The 20,401-nt window shown below is 42.5% G+C and overlaps 1 protein-coding gene across 2 annotated transcripts in view; it reads left to right on the forward strand.

Annotated features, from left to right (window-relative positions):
• The first annotated feature begins 9,695 nt into the window (after nt 1-9,695).
• HECTD2 (HECT domain E3 ubiquitin protein ligase 2) overlaps nt 9,696-20,401 on the forward strand; it is a 33,273-nt gene continuing 22,567 nt past the window's right edge. The window contains exons 1-4 of one of the 2 annotated variants that reach the window (XM_036385483.2): nt 9,696-10,255; nt 14,418-14,547; nt 18,000-18,138; nt 19,579-19,681. In XM_036385483.2, coding sequence (XP_036241376.1) covers nt 9,992-10,255; nt 14,418-14,547; nt 18,000-18,138; nt 19,579-19,681 — 636 coding nt within the window. In that variant the 5' untranslated portion in view covers nt 9,696-9,991. The remainder of the gene's footprint in view (nt 10,256-14,417; nt 14,548-17,999; nt 18,139-19,578; nt 19,682-20,401) is intronic. The other variant, XM_036385482.2, reaches the window with a different exon arrangement.

The following is a 20,401-nucleotide window of genomic DNA, read 5'->3' on the forward strand; positions in this document are numbered from 1 at the left end:
GTGATCCCTGAAAGAAGGTCCTTCCTTGTCTAAATGGGAGTGTTAGGAAACCTTCACAGTGCTGGGGATTTTGCCTGTCCTTTCACTGTGCCATCAAGCAGTATGTCAGCATTTTGGGCAGCATTTCAGATGTTTTCTCAGTTACTTTTGTTTATGGTGACTTTGTGAAGGTAGTTCTGTTTCACCAAAGATTACCATTATTTGCACCTGTTTCCAGGGCATGCCATCCTTGGATTATCCTTCTAGTGTGATCACTTATTCCTCACTGCTCAGGACTGTAATGCTGGAGAATGCAGTAATGCTGGAGGAAGGTTACAGAGTAAGCTTCTCTATAGTTGAAAGAGACAGAAAACTAAAGGATCTGCAACCACTGCATAAATAAGCCACTTGACACCTTTAAAAGCTTCAACTTACTCTATTTTTGGAATAAAACTAGCATCTGTGCTGACAGCTTACATGCCAAGTTTCAGCTTGATGCAAATTTGAGAAATCCTGAATAAAAACTGCTAAATCTCAAGAGCACATAAACACTACCTGATCCTAACTGACGTTCAAAACAGACAGTAGCTAAGCTGCAGTATTTATATAGTAGACTACTTCATACTCTGAAAGATAGAAACTAATCTTCTTTAGACATGCTTTACCAAGTGTACAATTGGGTCACCTGAAAGGTTATTATAAATAGAACTACTTGGATAAATACAAATGACATTATAATTTGGTATCACTGTCTTGGGAAGGAGCCTGTACTCCTGCAATGCTCTCCAGCAAATCAGGCACCTTTATACTCAGTAAATCCTGCAATATCAGCTGAAAATGTGGGAGACTGTGTGTATTGAATTGAACCTGGCTGGATGCCAGACACCCACCAAAGCCTCTCTATCACTCCCCTCCACAGCTGGACAGGGGACAGAAAATAAAAGAAAGGGTTCATGGCTTGAGGATAAGGACAGAGAGAGATCACTCATCAGATGCCATCATGGGCAAAACAGATGCAAATTAGAGATATTAACTGAATTTATTACTAACAGAATAATGAGCAGGATAATGAGAAATAAAATAAGACCTTCCAAACAACCCCCCCCAACCCCTCCCTCCTTCCCAGCTCCACCCCCTCCCCAGCAGTGAAGCAGGGGAGTCAGGGTATGGGAGTTATGGTCAGTTCATCACACATTGCTTCTGCTGCTTCTCAGAGAGAGGAGTCCTTCTCCTGCTCCAGTGTATTTTCAACAAGTATTATAATTTATATAGGGAACTGGTACAGCTGTTAATTATCTCTTGTTTATATATTTTATTTTGTAACTCCAGGATTCTCTACTGCCTTTCTGTTTGTGCTCAGGAACTCCACTGAAGGTGAAGGCTTTTGCAAGAAATATCAAAATATTTATGCTTTAAGGAGAATAAGTTCAGGAAAATTTTTAAGGGAAAAGATTTCTTGAAAGATTCAAGGAGAAAGTCAGATATATTAACCCCATTATCTAGACCAATTCTTTGCTTTTATAATGTTTCTGCCCCTACAGTTAAGCACTGTGGTGGAGTTTTCTTAATACAGGGATACTTTGTGGGGCAAGGACAGAGGATGGATTATGAACCACTTGGTGCACATTTCCTCTAAAGGTGAGAGAAGCAAATTAGCATTAGCATTTGTTCATTCATTAGGTAAATTTAGTCACCATTACATTAGTAGTGTTTGCATTGCTCCTTTTATCCCACACAAACCATGGAGATTTTTTTGTGCTTTTTGGCAGACAAGGAGGTTTTACTAGAATAGATGCTGTTTAAGAAGGAACAAGTTTTGAGTGAGTACAGGTGTTTATATAAAATAAGCTATAAAACACATCTTGATCTTATTTACTTACATTTGTGGGGGTTTTTTAAAGGCCCTTGGTGAATGCACTCATGCAACATGCACTGAGCACTGCCTGTAGCCTTGTGCCAGTGGAGCAGGGTGTTTGAGTGGCATCCACATCGCACAGCACAGGGATGCCCTTGGCACCCACCTGTGAGCACTTCTGGTGCTTCTGGAAAATCATGAGTTGTGTCACTTGCTGCCTCTTGCTGGCACACGGGAGCTTCTGGTGTCTGAGCCCACACTGCCTGAAGAAATGTCCTAAAGCTGCAGCTTCTGCCCAAACCTGCTGTGAAACCTCAGGTGTGCTCGTCAGAGGTATGAACATTTCAGTTTGTATGTGTGATGGGCCTGTAGTGACACTACAGAACAGTCAGGGGTCTTGTTGGGAGTTTTTCTCTCCCTTCTGTGATTTTGGTCTGTGGCTGTGGCAAAGCACTGCAGGGTGTTCCTTGTCTCTACTCTCTACTCCAGGCAAATTTCTGGAAAGCAGCCACTGCGTCTATGGTGGTGCCTAATGGGAAATTTGCAACTAATAGCAGTGGAGGAAAGTTAAGAAAATCTTGGGAAGGTGAAGAAGTAGGGTTTGAAACTGATGGTGTTTACAGGAGACAGGGGAGAAAGCCCTCTCACACTTAGAAGAAAACTGGCTTTCTCAAGCAACTTGCCCTGAGCAGGGAAGATGGGAAAGTGAAGCAGTCCTGGAAGAGGAAAGGCTGAGCCTAGGAAAGCCAGGCTGGCACAGCACCCAACAGGCTCTGCTTGGCCAGGTCCTGAGCTGGGGCACATCAGTACCTGTGCTACAGTTCTGCAGCTGGATCCAAACCAGATTCCTGCTGCACATGAGGAACCAGATTTTGGGACAGCTGTCCTCAGGGCTTGCTCTGCTGCAGGAACAGCACCGCTAACACTTGTAGAGGCTCACCCTCTGCTTTGGATTCCCATGAGGTTGTAGCCCCAGATGAAAAGCAGAGGTGATTTCTCTTACAGACCAGCCTGAGAAGTGTGGCAGGAAGGTTGTAGATTCATCAGCAAGGACTGCACCATTCAGTGGTAGGGCAGCATCTTCCCAGCCCTCTGATTCCAGCCCTCTGATTCCAGCTACCATCATCATATGTATGCCAGAGGCCTTTCTTCCTTGAGAGACTCAAGACTTCCACAAATTCAGACATCCTTCCTATTTGTAGAAGTTAGCCATTAATAGGAAAGGCAATTAGAGTTAGCTAACCAAGACACTGGAAGAAGCAGGCACTGTACCCATCCCATTTAGAGATTGCAAAGGAAATACCACAGGTTGCATTAAAAATGTGAAAGTCTTGACAGTCTGCAAGCATGCAGCTCTCAATCCTGCCCAAACCAACATATGGGGTTAACACTGTCTATGCCATCTGCCCTAACAATTTCAAGGACACTCATGCAAATCACTGTATGCATGATCTTATCCCATATTTATTACCTTTAAAGCTCGAAATCTAGGTACTTCCATCCTGTCAGACACGTCTGCGAGCTAATAAGTAATTTCCAAACCCCAGGAACCCCGAGTGCGATGCTCTCAGCGAGGCCCCTGCCCCGGAGAAGCCGCTGAGCGGGCGCTGGAGGGAGCTGCAGCCCCGGCTACCGCCGCCTCTGCCGGCAGCCTCCGCTCGCTCCCCAGCACCCTCTGCTCCTACGGCTCCTCCCAGGCTTTGAGGACGAGCAAATTGGAATTATTTAAATTGTATCTATCGCTGTCACTTCAGTTCAAGAACGCTGTCTGTTTACAGAAATCAGACTCGTTTGTTAACCACTAAGTAAGAGGAGATTTACAAAGCCATGCTAAACAAACGTTAATTCTAACAGTGGTTTACAATTTTATAGGTCACATGACAAAAGTACAGAAGCTACTTTGTGAATTAAACATTATTACTGCCACCTCATTTGAACCTTCTTTAGCATGGCATATTTGTTTCTTATTTCCAGTTTGAATAGAAATTGGATAAAATTCTGTGCCTAGCATCTGCCTCTATCTCATTTAGAAATAAATTCCAGATCAGATGTGACAAAAGTAGTGGGCTACCTCCCAGCCTTAACAGCTGTCCCTTGCTATACCTTGGAGAGGACCATGCTACTGCTACATTCTGTACAAGTGAAATTAACTGAAATTTAGATTGAATAACCAACACCAGCTTTCTGGAGAGAAGAAATGGAAACCTTAGTAAAGCTGAGAGGTCGCTAAATGAATGCTCTTCACTTGGTGAGTTTTTCTCTTGCCATATCTTTCTTCCAATGTTTGCATAAACTGAATTGTCACAGATAAGCTCCCTCTGAAAAAGCCATTGCATTTCTAAAAGAGAGGCTAATGATTTCTTTCAACCCAAAGGCCCTGTCCCATGGCAAGAGGTAATGTAATATTCACCTTATTCAGGCAGACAAAAGTGAGTTAATCACTTACATAGAATATATAGCTTAGGCACCAGAGTCCATAAGCCTTTTGCATTTGGCTGGAACAGCTGTTATACTCCACCAGTCAGTGATGACAAGGAACTCAAAGTGAAAATGTAATGATGCCAATAAGACAGAATTTCTGATTACCTCTTCCTTCACTGTACTAGGAATGCCCAAGCTGGATGCATCCCAGCTGGTGGGGTACCTTCAATCAAACGTTTACCATTTGCCAAAGAGATATAATTGTCTGCCAAGACAACCCCACTTGCACATAAGTGCTTCAGATGATTATCCAAGTTCTTTGCACCATTTTTTTAATAAACATTTATAAATAACATTTTATTTTTTTAAATGAGACCTTTCAAGTACTGGGGAATAGCCAAAGGGTAAGTGAGAGCCATAGATTCATCTAATGTTAGTCATAAGGAAAATAACATGGGCTTAGTTTAGGAGGGTTTGAGTGCACCTTGCATATGTGCTTCTGGAATAAAAGGAGCTTTTCTCTCTTGCAAATGAAGACATGTGATACAGGGACTAAAACAGTAAGCCAAGCTCAAGGTTGACATATTTTCAAATTTGCAGCAAGAATAGCAAATATAAATGGACTAGCTTGTTAGCAATGGCAGGTGGATTCACAATCATTTGGACTCTTTTGGGCAAATTTCTTAAATTTCTTCAAATTCTTCAAATTTCTCTAGAAGTCCAACTTCAAGAGAAACAAGTGGCTGCAAAAAGGGGAGGCTGGACAAGACTGGGGCCAACCCTTACAAGCTCTGAGGTTGTGCAGTCTCAGAACAGTCATGATTTGTGAGCAGACGTGCACTTCCATCTCCCCTAAAGGATGATATGGACACATGGCACAGGAGGGTACCACAGCTTGGGAGTTAGCAGGCCAGGGAGTCCAGAAGCTACAGTGTCTCTAATTTTTGTGATTCACATGGCAAGTGTGGTGAGCTCTCTAACTGTAGTTGGCAGAGTAACAGGTGGATTTCAGTGGCATCTTGCCTGAGTTCTGCCAACAGGTCACTGAGAAAGATGCTTCTTTGTAAAACATTTCCATTTCAATGAATCAGATCTTTCTGTTGAAACAGAATGTTTTGCTGAAAACCTGTTGTGTTGGAAAACTCCCAGCCATGTCTTTCTCTCCTACTCCCATGGAGAGGAAATGTGCTGTCTCCAGCCTTTGCTTCCTCTTTTGATGTTTCAGCCATCCTGTGCTTCCTCTTGTGCCCACTCAGGGTCCATCTCACAAAGGACACATCTCTTAAATAGCCTAAATATTTTGTACTGGGAAGTGTATGAGATCTTCAAAAGGTATAAAGAGAAGGAAACAGTATTACTCCAGAAGAGAGACACAGTACAGATGTGTGATGGGAATACATCAGCAACTGAATAGGAAAATCCAGCCTTTTCTGAAGGACACGTGTCATTTCAATTCCTGAAATACCAGTTTGCAAAGAGATGTTTGACACCATTTGATGGCAAACACTAGTAAACCATTTGAGGAACAGGGAAAATCCTGTAACAGCCCAAACCTATCCCCTAATACTCCTGAATTAAACCCGGGGTGATTTTGGCTATAGCTGAATTTGACTTCTGACTGCAGAGAAAAATATGAGATCCCATCAGTATTTGTCATGACGATACTAGGCAATTTAGGGAATTTAGGCCTTTTTATTTTTTATATTTGTGTCTCACTCCCAAATGCCAGTCTCTGTGAGTGTATCTATTACTTGTAAGCATTTAGTAATCATTTGTGAACAAATGTTAGCATTTGGTCTGGTTCCATCTGTCATTCCTAGTGGCGGTCTGCCTGGCCACGTCATTGCACAGAGATGTGCCAGTGGCTTTTCCCCCCTCCTGACAACTCAAATTCATTGGATAGAAGAGATATATTTGTGAAGTATTTTAAAATAAGTTGTCAAGAAGGTATTATTCCAGTTTAAAAGGTCAACACCCTGCTAAGGCAGGACTGTTCTTCCCTAAGTACAAGAAAATCTCTTCAGGGTCACACGCTGCCGGTGTCCCCCCACAGTTACTCAGGGGTGATACTGCAGTGTGCATGTGTTTATCTGAGCCAGCAGCATGGTGTGCCAGCATGGGGTCGAGTGAGGCTGCAAACTCCTCCAGGAACAGAAAGAACTGTAGACACAGCCAACATGTACTTGGGCATGAGCAACAGTTTTCAGTTGAACTTACCCTTGGCCCCTTTCACCAAAAATTCAGTGAAGTAGCTGACACCATGTGATTTAAGATTTTTAAGCAGCTTACAAGAGATGTAAAAAATCAAGGAAAGTGTCCTTTGAAATATAGGCATTGAGTGTGTTTGGCCCTTTGTCAAGGCTCCCAGGCCGCTTGGCCAACAAATTCATGGAGTCTGTAGAATGGCAGTTGCATACTTCTGTTTAGTTTTGAAAATTGTGTATGTGGTATATCCCACAAATCTTACTGCTAGAATGTCTTTATCATGTTTTCTTACTGATCCATTGCCCACTACCCCAGTTCATCACTTTGCCAACAAATTACTGCAGGGTCTACATGCATCACCTCATTACATGCAGCACTGCTGCTCCCAGCCAGCATCCATTCATGCTAGAAAACTGAAAGCCTATATATAGATATGTCTTTCCCAGCTGTGGTTATATCTTTGACTCCCTTGTGGATCTATGAATGATATTGAAATACTTTTAGTTTCAAACTCTGGGCACCAGATGTATGCTACATTAGTTAAAAGTAAGAAAATGTTTTTGCTAGTTCAGTATATGGTCATTTTGCTCTCTTACAAAAATAGGAAAAATTTTTGTGCCTATTTTCATAATTGTCATGAGTCAAAATATTCATCTGAATTAGTTGAGTTCAATAGAGCACTTGAGCTTCAAATAGCACAGGAGAGCATGGACAACAGAAGTTGATGTCTTTGATGTTGCATTAGCTTTTTTGTGAGATAATCTTGGTAGAAAACTATTTCAGTGGTTTTGACACTGTCAAAAATCAGGCCTTTATAGCTCAATGGAACTGAAAAAAATATTAATTTGTTTCTATACTTGCCTTTCTACATATTTTTTTTCTTTATTTCACTCTCTTTGTAGGCTCAATGGAGCAAATCCTTCCATGTTTCAAGCTGGCACAGCTCCACAAAACAGTTGTGCCATTTATTTCTAGCTGGGGACTGCCACTGGGTGCAAAGCTGCTTATACTGAAGCTGCTGAAATTACTATCATTATGTTGTTTCCTGGCACGGACAGGAAAAAGATGAGTGAGTGTTTGGGGCCTTTGTTTTAAGTGCAAGAGGCCACTTATTCACGCAAACTGCTGAAAGCCACTGGGAAGTAAACACAGTGAGGAGAGCGAAATTCTTGGAAAACTAGATCTCATATTTAACTTGGTAAGGAGACAAAGCCATTTCTTAATGAAACCTAAAAAAAAACTCCAGGTCTGCCAGTTCCTTCAGAAAGGAAAAGCCTTTTTCAATGTGTTAAATTAACACTGCAGTACCTATTGTGCCTTTGCTTTTATGACTCTCACAGAAATATTTCCCACAGCTCCTGCAGGAGCTGCTTATGTAGTGCCAATGCTCAGAAAAACCATCACGTGGTTTTCCTCCACCTGAAAAACAATTTTGAAGATTTGTTTCACATGGTCTGTAATGCTATTCACACTGTTCCTGAAGCTGGGAGAATAACTCTTCTTCAGACACAAAATTAGAGTGATCTGAAGGAAACTTCTTTCGTCTGGCAGCTAGTAGTTTGAAGAGCTTAAACTGGATGCAGGTTGGTGTACAAAACATTGTCCACCTCTCACGCAGCAGGGCTCCTGCAGCTTCACAGACCAAGCCAAGTGGCAGGTCAGTACCAAGCCAGTGCGTGTGACATCTGGTCTAGAGGTTGTCTTGCAACCAGTTCAACATAGCACCTCTTCTGAAGATGGCATTTCTTCACACACTTACAGCAAGGCTCCGCACAGCCAGGGAGCTGCCCTGGGGCTCTGACAGCGGTACCGCCTCCAGCTGCCCGGGTCCTGCTCAGGACCCAGCACTGCACAGCCCTGGCGCCGCTCTGGCTTTGCCAGCAGGGATAGGATCGGTTACACGTTCATTCCTCATGATACGGTGCAGTCCTTTGCAATAAGGCTTCGACTCCACGGTACGGCAGAGTGGGCACGGTGTTATTTGGTCGAAGGTTGGACTTGATCATCTCATAGGGCTTTTTCAACTTTAATGATTGGACGATTTGTGCATTTTCTCGCTGGAGCGTGACCCGAAGCGGCGAGGAACGTGCCGTGGGGCGACAGCGCCGTGTGAGAGGTGGCATTGCCAGCACGGCCCCGGCCACGGTGTGAGAGGTGCCACTGCCAGCACGGCCCCAGCACGGTGTGAGAGGTGCCACTGCCAGCACGGCCCCCAAGGGGGTTGTGAGAGGTGGCACTGCCAGCACGGCCCCGGCACGGTTTGTGAGAGGTACCACTGCCAGCCCGGCCTCAGGGGGGTGTGAGAGGTGGCACTGCCAGCACGGCACCAGGGGGGTGTGAGAGGCGCCACTGCCAGCACGGCCTCAGGGGGGTGTGAGAGGTGCCACTGCCAGCACGGCCCCAGCACGGTGTGAGAGGTGCCACGGCCAGCACGGCCTCAGGGGGGTGTGAGAGGTGCCACTGCCAGCACGGCCCCGGCACGGTGTGAGAGGTGCCACTGCCAGCACGGCCTCAGGGGGGTGTGAGAGGTGCCACTGCCAGCACGGCCTCAGCGGGGTGTGAGAGGCGCCACTGCCAGCACGGCCTCAGGGGGGTGTGGAGAGGGTGCCACTGCCAGCACGGCCCCAGCACGCTGTGAGAGGTGCCACTGCCAGCACGGCCCCAGCACGGTGTGAGAGGTGCCACTGCCAGCACGGCCCCAGCACGGTGTGAGAGGTGGCACTGCCAGCACGGCCCCAAGGGGGGTGTGAGAGGTACCACTGTCAGCACGGCCCCAGCACTGTGTGAGAGGTGGCACGACCCCAGGGGGGTGTGAGAAGTGCCACTGCCAGCACGGCCTGTGCCGGCAGACCAGCACCCGGCATCACCCGGCGTGACGGACTCGCGGCCGTGCCTAGCGGTATCCGCCCCGAAAGTCCTTCACCCAGCTGTATATTTATATATATTTTTATATTTATGTTCATATTTGTTTATTACTCGTCTATTTCCTCGTCGCCACTCCCGGGTCTCGTCAGTGCCCCACACCCGGCCCGGCACCCCTTGCCAGAGCGGCTGCGCCGGGGCAAGCCGCAGCCCCGCGCCGGTTCCTGCGCCGCGGAGTTTCCGCCGCCGTGTCCTCCGCTCCCCCCGCGCGCCGCGTCCCCGGCCGCCAGGCGCGTTTCCACGAGCCGCCCATGAGCAGCATGGCGGCAGCGGCGGCGGCCTCTCCTGCTGCCCGCGGTCTGTAGGTGGCGCGGCGGCCGAGGGCGCTCCCGGGCAGCGGCTCCGGCGGTGCCTCCGCTGCGCCGCGTCCCGCGCTCCCCCTGCTCGCCGGGGCCGCGGCGGGGGCGGCCGGGCTGCGCTGCGCTGCGCTCCGCCCCGCCGTGCGGGGGTGTCTGGGCGCCCGGGAGCAGCACGGCTGCTGCAGTGCCGCGGCGGCCGAGCGGAGCGGCGGAGCTGAGGGTGCCCGCGGGGGCTCCGCGGAGGGAGGAGAAGAGGAGGGCGCGGGGTCGCGGGTGCCAACGGCACCGAGAGGCTGCCGGGACCGGGACGATGGCGCTGCAGAGCCCGCCGGCTGCCGCCGAGCTGCCCCCCGGCCCCGGCGAGGGGCATCCGCCGGGAGCGGAGCTGAGCCAGGGCAGCGCCGCGGCCCCGTCAGCCGAGGAGGGTGGCGAGGAGGAGGAAGAAGAGGGAGAAGGGGAGAAGGAAAAGGAAAAAGAAAAGGAAAAAGAAAAGGAAAAAGAAAAGGAAAAAGAAAAGGAAAAGGAGGGAGAGAAATTGCCGCCCATCCCGTCGGCGTCCACCGCGGCTGCCGGGGTAAGTCCCGTCGGCTCCCGGGCAGCCGCCCGCGGGCCCGCCTGTGCCATCCGTGTTCGTTTGCTGTGTTTGCCGCTTCATTTGGGAGGAGAAAGGGAAGGGGGGGAATTATCGTCTTCGTTTTCTTTCATGTTCCTTTCCGTTGAGAGGCTTTCATTCAAGTTTCTTAAAAATAACAAGTGCATCTGTAAGCAATGACATAATGAAGCTATAAATTCTCCATCCACTTATAGTTAACATTTTACAACGGTCTGCTCTGTCGGGTTAGTCATGACTGAGGGTTTGCAGCATTGTGAATGTTCATTAAGGGTTCTCGGGGGTGGAGGGTTTCAGCTCTAATACACTTGATGGAGAGAGAGGTAGCTGGGGAATACTTCTGTATTTTTAACTTTTTCTTTAAATATCTTTCCAGTTTTTGTGTGTTGAAGCAAAGATCACAGAACATTTTGATGAAACGATGAATGAATTAATGCAGAGAAAAAAATGGAGGAAGGATATTTGCCAGAATAACTTCCTTTCAGAAACCTTTTTTCAGGTTTTTAATTATACCAGAGTTGGGCTTTTCTTTCTGCTGTCTATACAATATTACAGAACATAAATTTTCCCAAAAATTCCCATTCCCAATGTGAGCTGGATATCTTACATAGCTTAACATTAGAACTTGTGGCAAGTTACTTCAGTCCAACAACAGAACAAAAATGTTACTAATCCTGTAGTAATACACTTAGGAGATTTTAGTTCAGCAGTTCTGATAGGCATTGGACTTATTATCATTTAAATTCTCATTTATTTAAATTCATAATTTGAATTTAAAAGATTGCACATATAATATTTATGACTGTCAGGAAATAATCGTGATGTTAAACTGAGTAATTGTATGCAAACTGTAAACTCCTTGGAGCAATTCTGCCAATTTTGTGTTTTGCCTAAATGTTCCAATCTTCTGAAAGACGTTCAGCTTTGTAAATCTGTCAGAATGTGCAAGAATATGTTTATTCTTGTGATTCAAATACCAATTTGGTGGGAGAAATCTGTAATGGACAAGTGCACAGGAGTTTTTTCTACCTTTGAATATCTCCACCTTAGACTTTGAATAGCAAAAGCCAGTCCCTTAGAATAAAGATAAAAGTGCTGGCCTAAAATGTGTCAGGCTTAGCTCAACTAATGAAAAATGTGTGCCCTTGGATGGCCATGTAGAATTCCAGCTACCTTAAAGAACCAGGAGAACTTTGTAGCCGGACATCGGTCAGGTACCTCTGGAGTGTTGGCCGCAGGCAGGAGCTGTGGGATCTGTAGAGGAGCTCTGAGCTGGCTGGGGGTGGTTGTGTGTCAGGTGCAGGGCAGGGTTTGAATTTACCAAGAGCCTTACTTGGGGTTCAGTAGCGTGTTACAGGGGGGATAGAGAGAGAGTTTTGTGGAGAGATGCAATAGACTATCACCAAAGAGGTGATAGTTTGGGTGTCAGCATTCACATTCTGGAAAGAAACTTGTGGAAAGCTAAGTGATTTGCTCCCTAATAAAAGGAACAATTAGAGACTCCTGTAAAGGAAAAACAGTCTGAAGTTGCATCTTTCAAGCTATGAATGGAAGGGAGAATCCTGCTTCTAGTGCAGCCTGTTGTACTCTCAGATGCCTTTGGGAAATCCGAGTGTCCTCCACATCTTGCACAGGGAAGAAAATCTTTTCATCCTCACTAGTCTTTGCAAGCCATATACATAAGGGTCTTGAGTAAGCAATGTTAGGGCTAACACAGGATTTTCCAGAAGCTCCTCTGATGATCTTTGTCTCTTCTGAGAAATCAGTCTGTATGTGCTCTTTGAAACATTTTGATTTGTTTTCAACATTTCATTTAACTTCAATAATGAAAATACTGTTTTATAAATTATGATGTTAGTAACTCTCCGGTCTTATGGAGGGCTTAGTGCTTGGAAAACTTCCACTAAGAAGCCAGCAGAGTTGTTGGTTATTAATATGGTCTTAAAACAGGACTAAAGATTACTTTGGTCCTCTCACTCCCTCCTAGCATATTCATTCCTTTTGGTGGGTGGGAGGGGAATGGTGGATGTTCAGTTTTCTGGTGGCAGTGTGCTTATAGAGTCTTAGGCTCTAAAAGCTGTGACCTCCTCCAAAATTTTTAAGTATGACATGGTGCTGTGCCCTAGATTACTCCCTCAGGGGTTGTCAGAGTTTCTCATTAATGAGTGTGAAGTTTCTTTCTAGGGCCTCCCAATGAAGCCTTAATCCATATGTTTATCTAATATTCTTGAAACAGGATGATGGAGGTGAAGAGGGGATGCAGAGTTTGTTCTATGTGATCACTGCTGAAGGAGGTGGCAGTAAGGAGAAAGTTTTTAAGAAACTCTTCACCTGTAGTATTTCAGTGATGTGTCTGGAGTAAAACCTAGAAAGCTAAGTCAGTCAAAAAGTCTGTCACAATAATTTATTTAACAAAAACTCCTTTTTTCCATTATCTCTGCTATCTATTCCTTATTAATCATAATTAGACTAGTCTGTGCTTCAGAGCTTTTTTGCCTGGAGCACACATTTTGTGATCGAGCAGATTAACCTCAGATCTGGAGTTGTTTAAAAGTTCTTTTTCAGTCACTAATGTTTGTCCAGGGTCTGTTTTACTCCAGTCATGTGCCAGATGATTTTTAAGAATCATCTTAATGATATTTTAAAATTTATAGCCTAAAAAGAAATGCTAATCTGAAAATTACACTGGTAATTATATTTTATTTTGGAATGTTTGTTGCATGTAATGAATTTAAAACTATAGATTGAAAGTTGGTAAAAATAGAAATTTTATAAATTGAAATCTGATATTTTTAAAGCCAGAAGTCCTGATGACTGCTCAAATTTACAATTTAGTGAGTTATGAGCCATGGAAAAATAGCTGTATGTGGCAGAGTTATTTAAAATTTCTGGCAGTGTACCAGCTTGCGTACACTGTGGTGTGGTAGGTTTAAGGGCTGGATTATTACCCTTGGTGTTTTTTCAGGATGTTGTGGTGGAAGTGAAATGCTTTTCTTAGAACTCTGACTGCATGTCTTAGTCTAAATGTATTTCTGTTAAGGGAAAAGGGAAATGTACTGGTTCAAAAATGTTGATAGGATATTATATGAGAACATATATTCTCATTTGCAGAATTAAAGTTTTGGTTTGTGTGGAAACATTTTCCTAACTGAGAGCACAGATGCCAGATATCAGGAAAATGAGTCTTTAGGTTACTGTGAGGTTGAAAATCATGATGTGCAGGAAGTGTATGTATATTTTTTTCAGTTGATCTACCTTCTCCTGATATCAATTGATGACTTGGAATTGAGAAGAAAATTAAAATATTCATCATGAGATTTCTGTCATCTTGGGCAAGCCTCTTAACCCCACCTATGCTTTGCAAATTCTGTAGTGAATAACTATATCTAATAGCACCCCGTGCTGATTAGCCAACAGACTAATTGGCACAATCCTTTGGAAGTCTGATGTGTGATTTCACTTCTGTCTGCTGTTAAACACATTAGTTCTCAACACTTCCCAGCAGAGACTTGTGCAGGCTCCTTGGTGACAGCATGTACAGGTGCTCAAGCAGGGAGTCTTTTAGCACTTTGTTAACCAAGTTTTGTTAGTAAGCCTTTCTTCAGTGGCAGCAGATGCTGACCATTTTGAATCATTAGGGAGTTTTAGCCAGGTAGTCAGTATTGAACTTTTTTTAGAGGTTAGAATTTTTGGCCCCACATTTTAAGTCTAGGGAAATTTGTCTAAACTACTTGACTATATTAGGGCTATTTGGAAAAAGGAATATGTGACACTTTCTTCTGTTTAAACTGAGCTGGATGTAGTGAGAAGTATAAAAGTAGACATTAGGATGCAGAAAGTTAGAATATTTTTGACAACATCCTAATTGTATTGTGTTTTCCTCACAGAAATCCAAGGACATCTTCATATCCTGCAAGTTAATACTTGAGTTTTTTAATGTAATTGAAAGGAATTTTATGGTACCTCTCCTGAATCAATTTGAAACAAACTTGCAGAATCATTATTTATGTTTTATTCAGTTATTACCAGTCTGATTTAAAAGAATTCTGTGTAAAAACCTCACTCGGAAGATTACTACAGCAGTAATGTATTAGCCCTTTAGAGCATACTGTCATCTTAATTACAGGGGTTGGAGGAAGGAGCCAAAAATCAGTTTTCCACTTTCAGCAATTTCATCACAACTATCAACCAAAAGAAAGAAGGCATCGGAAACAGAAATTCGCCTACGCAACTTGTTATACCCAACATCAAAAACGGTAAGAGAAAAGAGACCTGTTACTTAGTTACCAAGTTTAGAAGGTGCTCAGTTTTCTGCCAGTATTTGTATTTTGGTAGTGTCAGAAAATCTGGAAATCTAGATTTCATTAAATTATGCTGTGTTGTACATTGTAGAGGCAGTGAGATATATGATAGCCGATCCTCAGTGGAGGTTGTGTCATAGAGACAAGTTGGGTAAGAAAAAACAAATAGATCTGGAGGATGGAATAACTATCTGAAATTTTAAAGAAAGGTACTGATTCAGCAGTTTATCTGCAGATATTTGTCAAGCTGCAATCAGGCAGTGTCTCTAGAAATTTTCAGAACTTTGGAGATAATTATTTTATTGCCATCTGAAGGATGGTGGGAATGAGGCAAGCATAAGACTTTTATAAGGGAGGCAGTTGCTGAAAGATGGTTTTTTTCAGTGAAGATGAAGGCCAGTGATGGCAAAAAGTAAAATGCACAGGAAACAGTGAGTTCTGAATAGCTTTATAAGTGAAAAGGAATGTTGTTGTGCTGTGATGAAGTAACAATACTTGATGAAAAGATAGAAAGTGTAGCTCTGTATTAAGTATGGTAGGCTAGAATAATGAAGCCTAGATGGGATGATGTTGTGGTTAGACCTGGAATTTTTATTTGACTTTTGGGCTAGGATTTCAGTAATTTGGGACTTTTCGTAAAAGACTGTACAAACATTTGTCAGGTTTGTATTGATCTTGTCTCTGAGCAAGTCCCCTTCAGGCTTATTGTGCTGTGGTTCATTAAGTCTTTATCGCACTCAGTGAAATTGAGGCAAGAAAGAGACTGCACTGAGAGATCTCAGTAGTGCAGCTTGGAAACAAAACTGTTGACAAGTATTGTCAGTTTCAAAGTTGTACAGAAAAAGGTGGTTTATAACTTGCAGCATTAGATTCTTACTAAAATAATATTTTATTAGTCCTATTAGCTATACTGCAAAACTTTCCGCTTTGTATCAAGGAGATTTTCTTCACCAAAGTTTTTGATCATTTCTTAAGCAGAGATTTCATTTCTCATGCACAGCTGAATCTTTACTTGATGTAACTGGGCAAGAAGCCAGAAATTACTGTTTTTTCTTGTCTTGTAATATTGTGTTATTGCTGTTTATCAACTCAATACATAAAATTTCCCATTTCTGCTCAATGAAACTCCAGTGATGGATCTTAATTAGTATTCTTTGCTGGCAGAAGAGCAAATAAATCTATGTACAAATAAACTTGAATGATGACAAAACATACTGAAGTTGACCATATGTGTTAAAGATACTATTAAAAATCAATTTTAGTATATGTAAATTAAACTGCATGTATTTCCAAGAAGATGACATTGCTGACAGGGTACAAGTTACCAGCTTAGCACCTGCAGCCTCAATTTACTGAATTGAGAAGCAGTGTCTGCCAGCAGATGTCTCTTCTACAGATGTAGAAGGAATCTTTTCCTCATTCAGCGTGTTCAGCTGGTTATAACTCAATGTTTAATCCATTTAAAATTGAGAAGACAGAATGAAAGTTAAATCAAAAAACTTGTTATTCTCAGAGTATAAAAATAAGACAAATTCTTAGATTCTTTAAAATCAGTCCATCCTGCTTTCAGAGAATGGTGTTCAATAGCAGAACATATGCATGGTTGGATGGTTTGGCACCTTGGCTTGGATTAATTTATTATCTATATGTCTGCTCTGTTTTTTTCAATTACTACTCTTTTCTTAAAATGGTTAAAATTCCATCTGTGAGAATGGACAAGGTTCCATATCAGTAACTGATGCATCCTCAGGTGATTGAGGGCAGCTCTGATCTGTTTTCTCATGAATGGTGGCTGAGTTAAGTCACACTCATGACTCTGTCATGAGCATGAGAGGACAATCACCCTGTCATGAGCCTGAGAGAAAATAATCTTCTTTTGGATTCATGGGACTTTTATAGCATCTGTTTCCCTGCTGTGATAAATGGAGTAGGCAGCAGTGTAGTGATACTACTTTGATGTTTAGTTAATTAAAAAAACCCAAATCTTTAAAAAGGCTTAGAGGGGTCTTATACAATTCATAGAGGATTTTCATTAAATATGTATGACTTTTGAGGACACTTTTATTTTATATAGTGTCTTTTATCCCAAACATATGTCACAATTCATGTAAATGCTTTTAAAAATGAGCAGCATAAATCAGACTGTAAGAGTGTTTGAGGATGTTTGTGAAGACACTGTCAAAATGAGTGTTGGAAATGCAGTGGAAATATTTTTTCATGTTTTGGGTGGGCTTACCTTGGCTGACTGCCAGACATCCACCAAGCTGCTCTGTGGCTTCCCCTCCTCAACAGGACATGGGGGAAAAATAAGATGAAAAAGCTCATGGATTGAGATAAAGGCTGGGAGTACACTTTCCCATTTTCATCATAGGCGGAACAGACTTGAGGGTATTAATTTATTGCCATTTAAACTAAACAGAAACAAAACTCAAAACACCTTCCCCTTCCCTGCTTACCACACCTTCCCTTGTTCTCAACTTCTCTCCAATTCTGCCAGCAGCCTGATCAGGCATTGGCTCTCCACTGGCAGCAAGGGATTCTCTGCTCTAGACCCTGACTCACCTCCTCCTTCTCCTTCTTTTCCACTCATGTGGGTGTCTGTAGGGTAGTTTCTTTTTTTTCTTCCTTTTTTTTTTAAATCCTTCCTCTCTCTCAGCTGCTGTGCAGTTTTTTTTTATGCTTTCCTAAATATATTGTCACAGGGGTCCTATGCCATTGTCACTGCTGGGCTCAGCTTTGGCCTGTGGTGGGTGTGTTTTGGAACTGTGTTGGACATACAGGCAGCCTCGTCTCTCCTCTCACTGTAGCTGTTGCCAAGTCTTGCCATGCTAATCTGATCAACTATTCTCAGATCAAATAGAAAGGAAGGAGTAGAATAGAAAGGCCTTGGCAAAACACGGCCAATTGTACTAGAATAGGTAGCCAAATGTATTAAAAAGAAGTGTTCAAAGATGCTTCTGTTTCAGCACTAATTCTGTGTAAGACAAAAAAATTTGCCTTTTCCATTTAGTTTTCTGGAGAGATTCTCTATGGAAGCTGTAGATGTTTCACAGTCATCTGTAGCTAAAATTCTATATCACAGTGTTGAAAAATGGACCGAAGTCTTGTCCTTATATGATAGTTGGACTTTGGTGTGGTTGTGCATGAGATTTTTTTTAGCTGTAAGGAGCACCAGTGTTGCAGTTTGTATATTGAAAATTTACAATCTATATTGGAAATACAGTAATTGGCATCACTGCTGTTTTTGTTAGTTAGCCAAATTTTCCATCGTGTCTGCATATGCACATAGTAAGAAAAATACTTTTTTAAAGAGTTAGAATCAAACACTTGGAGTTTTATTTTTTTCCTAGCACCAGTTTATTTGTGTTAGATGCATTGTATTTGCTCTTCTTTACCTTTCTTTTAAGGGCGGGACCTACCAGCTCTTTGCCTGGATGTACGGCAAAAGAAGCGCATGTCAATGGATACATTACCCCAGGAACTGAAAGCACCAATTCCTCCTGAACCTTCCCTTCCAATTCGAACCAAAACTGTGAAAGATTTTCAGTAAGTTATACTGCTGTTCCTAGAAATGTGCTTTCCTCCTTTCTTTGGAATTCTTTTCATTTTGACCTAATTCATACATTTGATTTTGTTAATCTCAGATGAGGAAACAGTTTCAGTAAGACTGGCAAGGAATTAGTCTGGTTGTGGTGGTGGGATTGATAGCTCTGTTGCTGTGAAAACCATCAAAATATTTTTTCTAGGTTGAAGTGTTGTACCACACAGAAAATGGCAAAACATACACTTCAGAATTAGAAATGCAGGGAGTGTTTAGTTTTGGAAAAGAATATGTATGGTTTATTGTAGGCTGGCAAAGTCCGTGCAGTCTTAAGTGTTTTGGTTATACTGGCAATTATTTCTCTCTTCCATGTTTGAAATTTTGTGCTTCCAGGGAGGAAAAGGGACCCTTTTTGATAATTTGGTGTGTATTTGGTTGGAAAGAAAAAGAGCTGTAATGAAAATTTGCAAAGAGGTGATCCTTTCCTGGTATTCAGGTGATCCAAAGAGCTGAATTTTTTTCCACATTTAGATTTTTGTATCTATTGACTATTGCCTCTAGACAACCTGTGGCAGTGTTTGTAAAAGGCTTCTTCCTTACATCTGATCTAAATCAGTCCTCCTGCAGGTTAAAGCCATTAGCCCTTGTCCTGTCCATTTGAATTCCCAGCTGTGAGCTCCCACCACCTCTCCATTTCCCTTCTCCCATGGTTGCCATCATCCAGGCAGGGCTAGGTCCTTCTTAGTTGGTTCTGGCAGCTGCTCCCAGCACTGAGCTGGGTTTGGATTTCCTTATGCTGAGGATTTCTTGCACAGCCTGCAGCAGAGTCGGGGAAAGCAGCTTCCAGAGGAAGGCCTTGCACAGGTCCAGGTAGATGACATCATTCTTCCATCATCCACCAGCACTGTAACCCTACTGTAGAAGGCCACCAAATTTGTCAGGCACAATTTGCCCTTAGTGAAACCACGTTGACTGTCACCATTGACCACCTTGTCTAAGATTAACCACCTTAGATTGACCACCTGTGCCTAAGATTAAGTTCTATTTGAAAAAATTTAGAAGACAGGAAACTTTGAGAAATTCTAGTGAATTTGAGTAGTTTAAGAGCCATCATACTTACTCTGAGAGACTTTATCATGTCAGTGTAGCTGCAGCTTAATTCTGTTCTGCTAATTATTTGTCCTAACACGCTGAACTATGACATTGTGAATTAACATTTTGAATAAAAGACATTGCTCAGGTGTATCAAACACAAACTATGCTTTTGTTCTCTTATAATACCATGATCTTTAAATGACAAGGAAGAGGTTAGAAAGATACAGATATTATACTCGTCTGTCTTGTAAGTGTGCTTAGTGAGAAAAGCTTAAAGTTACAGTGCATTTTAAGGTCTAAGTGGCTGGCAAGATCAAACCATTACCAGTATTTGAATATATTTTCTCTAGGGATGATATGGAAAAGTCGAAGGCATCGGGAGATTGGAAAGCTGTACATAATTTTTATTCTACAACTTTTGATTCTTTCTTGGAGATAAATGCTGCATTTAAGGTAGAAGATAATTCCTAATACTATTTAGTAATTACAGTGCTTTTTATCTTCAAAATGTTTCAAAAATACCTGTTAAAGGCTTTCAGCCAGGTATTCAAGGCCACTCAGATAATTTTGTCATGATCTCACCTGCCTTTTGTAGACAATCTGTTATTGCATTGATTTATTGATTCCAGTTAAGCAATTTTATTTCAAGTTTGTGGACCTTTAAAATTCCAGTATGTAGTTTGTTTGTGACACTGTGACTGTGTAGGTACTTTCTACACAGTTTTAAAACATCCATGCTAATGCAGAGGCCCAGGCAAATCTGGAAACAGAAATTCCCTACCCCTAAAAAAAAGATGTGATATGGGCTCTATTGTAGCTGTTCATGTGTTATGATGGCATACTTGGTTTTCCTGGGAGCTGTTATATTTGTCTTTCTGAATTCATGCTAAATTATTATTTCCTGCCTATTATAGAGCAAAATATGCTTATGATATTTAAAATGGATGGTAGGATCTTAGCCTGGATAAAATAACCTGTGACCTTTAGTTATTTAATAAATATTGAATGCTTAAAATTTTCTTGCCTTTGTCTGATAATGGATCAACAACAAAGATGATGAAAGTTCAATGTAATTCATTATTTGAAACCCTCTTACATTTTGAAAATAGAATGCCAACATAAATATGTGTAGGATTACTATTGTTTTGTTCTATCTTTAGCATACTAATTAAG

This window comes from Molothrus ater, chromosome 8 (assembly GCF_012460135.2).
Source record: "Molothrus ater isolate BHLD 08-10-18 breed brown headed cowbird chromosome 8, BPBGC_Mater_1.1, whole genome shotgun sequence".
NCBI lineage: Eukaryota > Metazoa > Chordata > Aves > Passeriformes > Icteridae > Molothrus > Molothrus ater.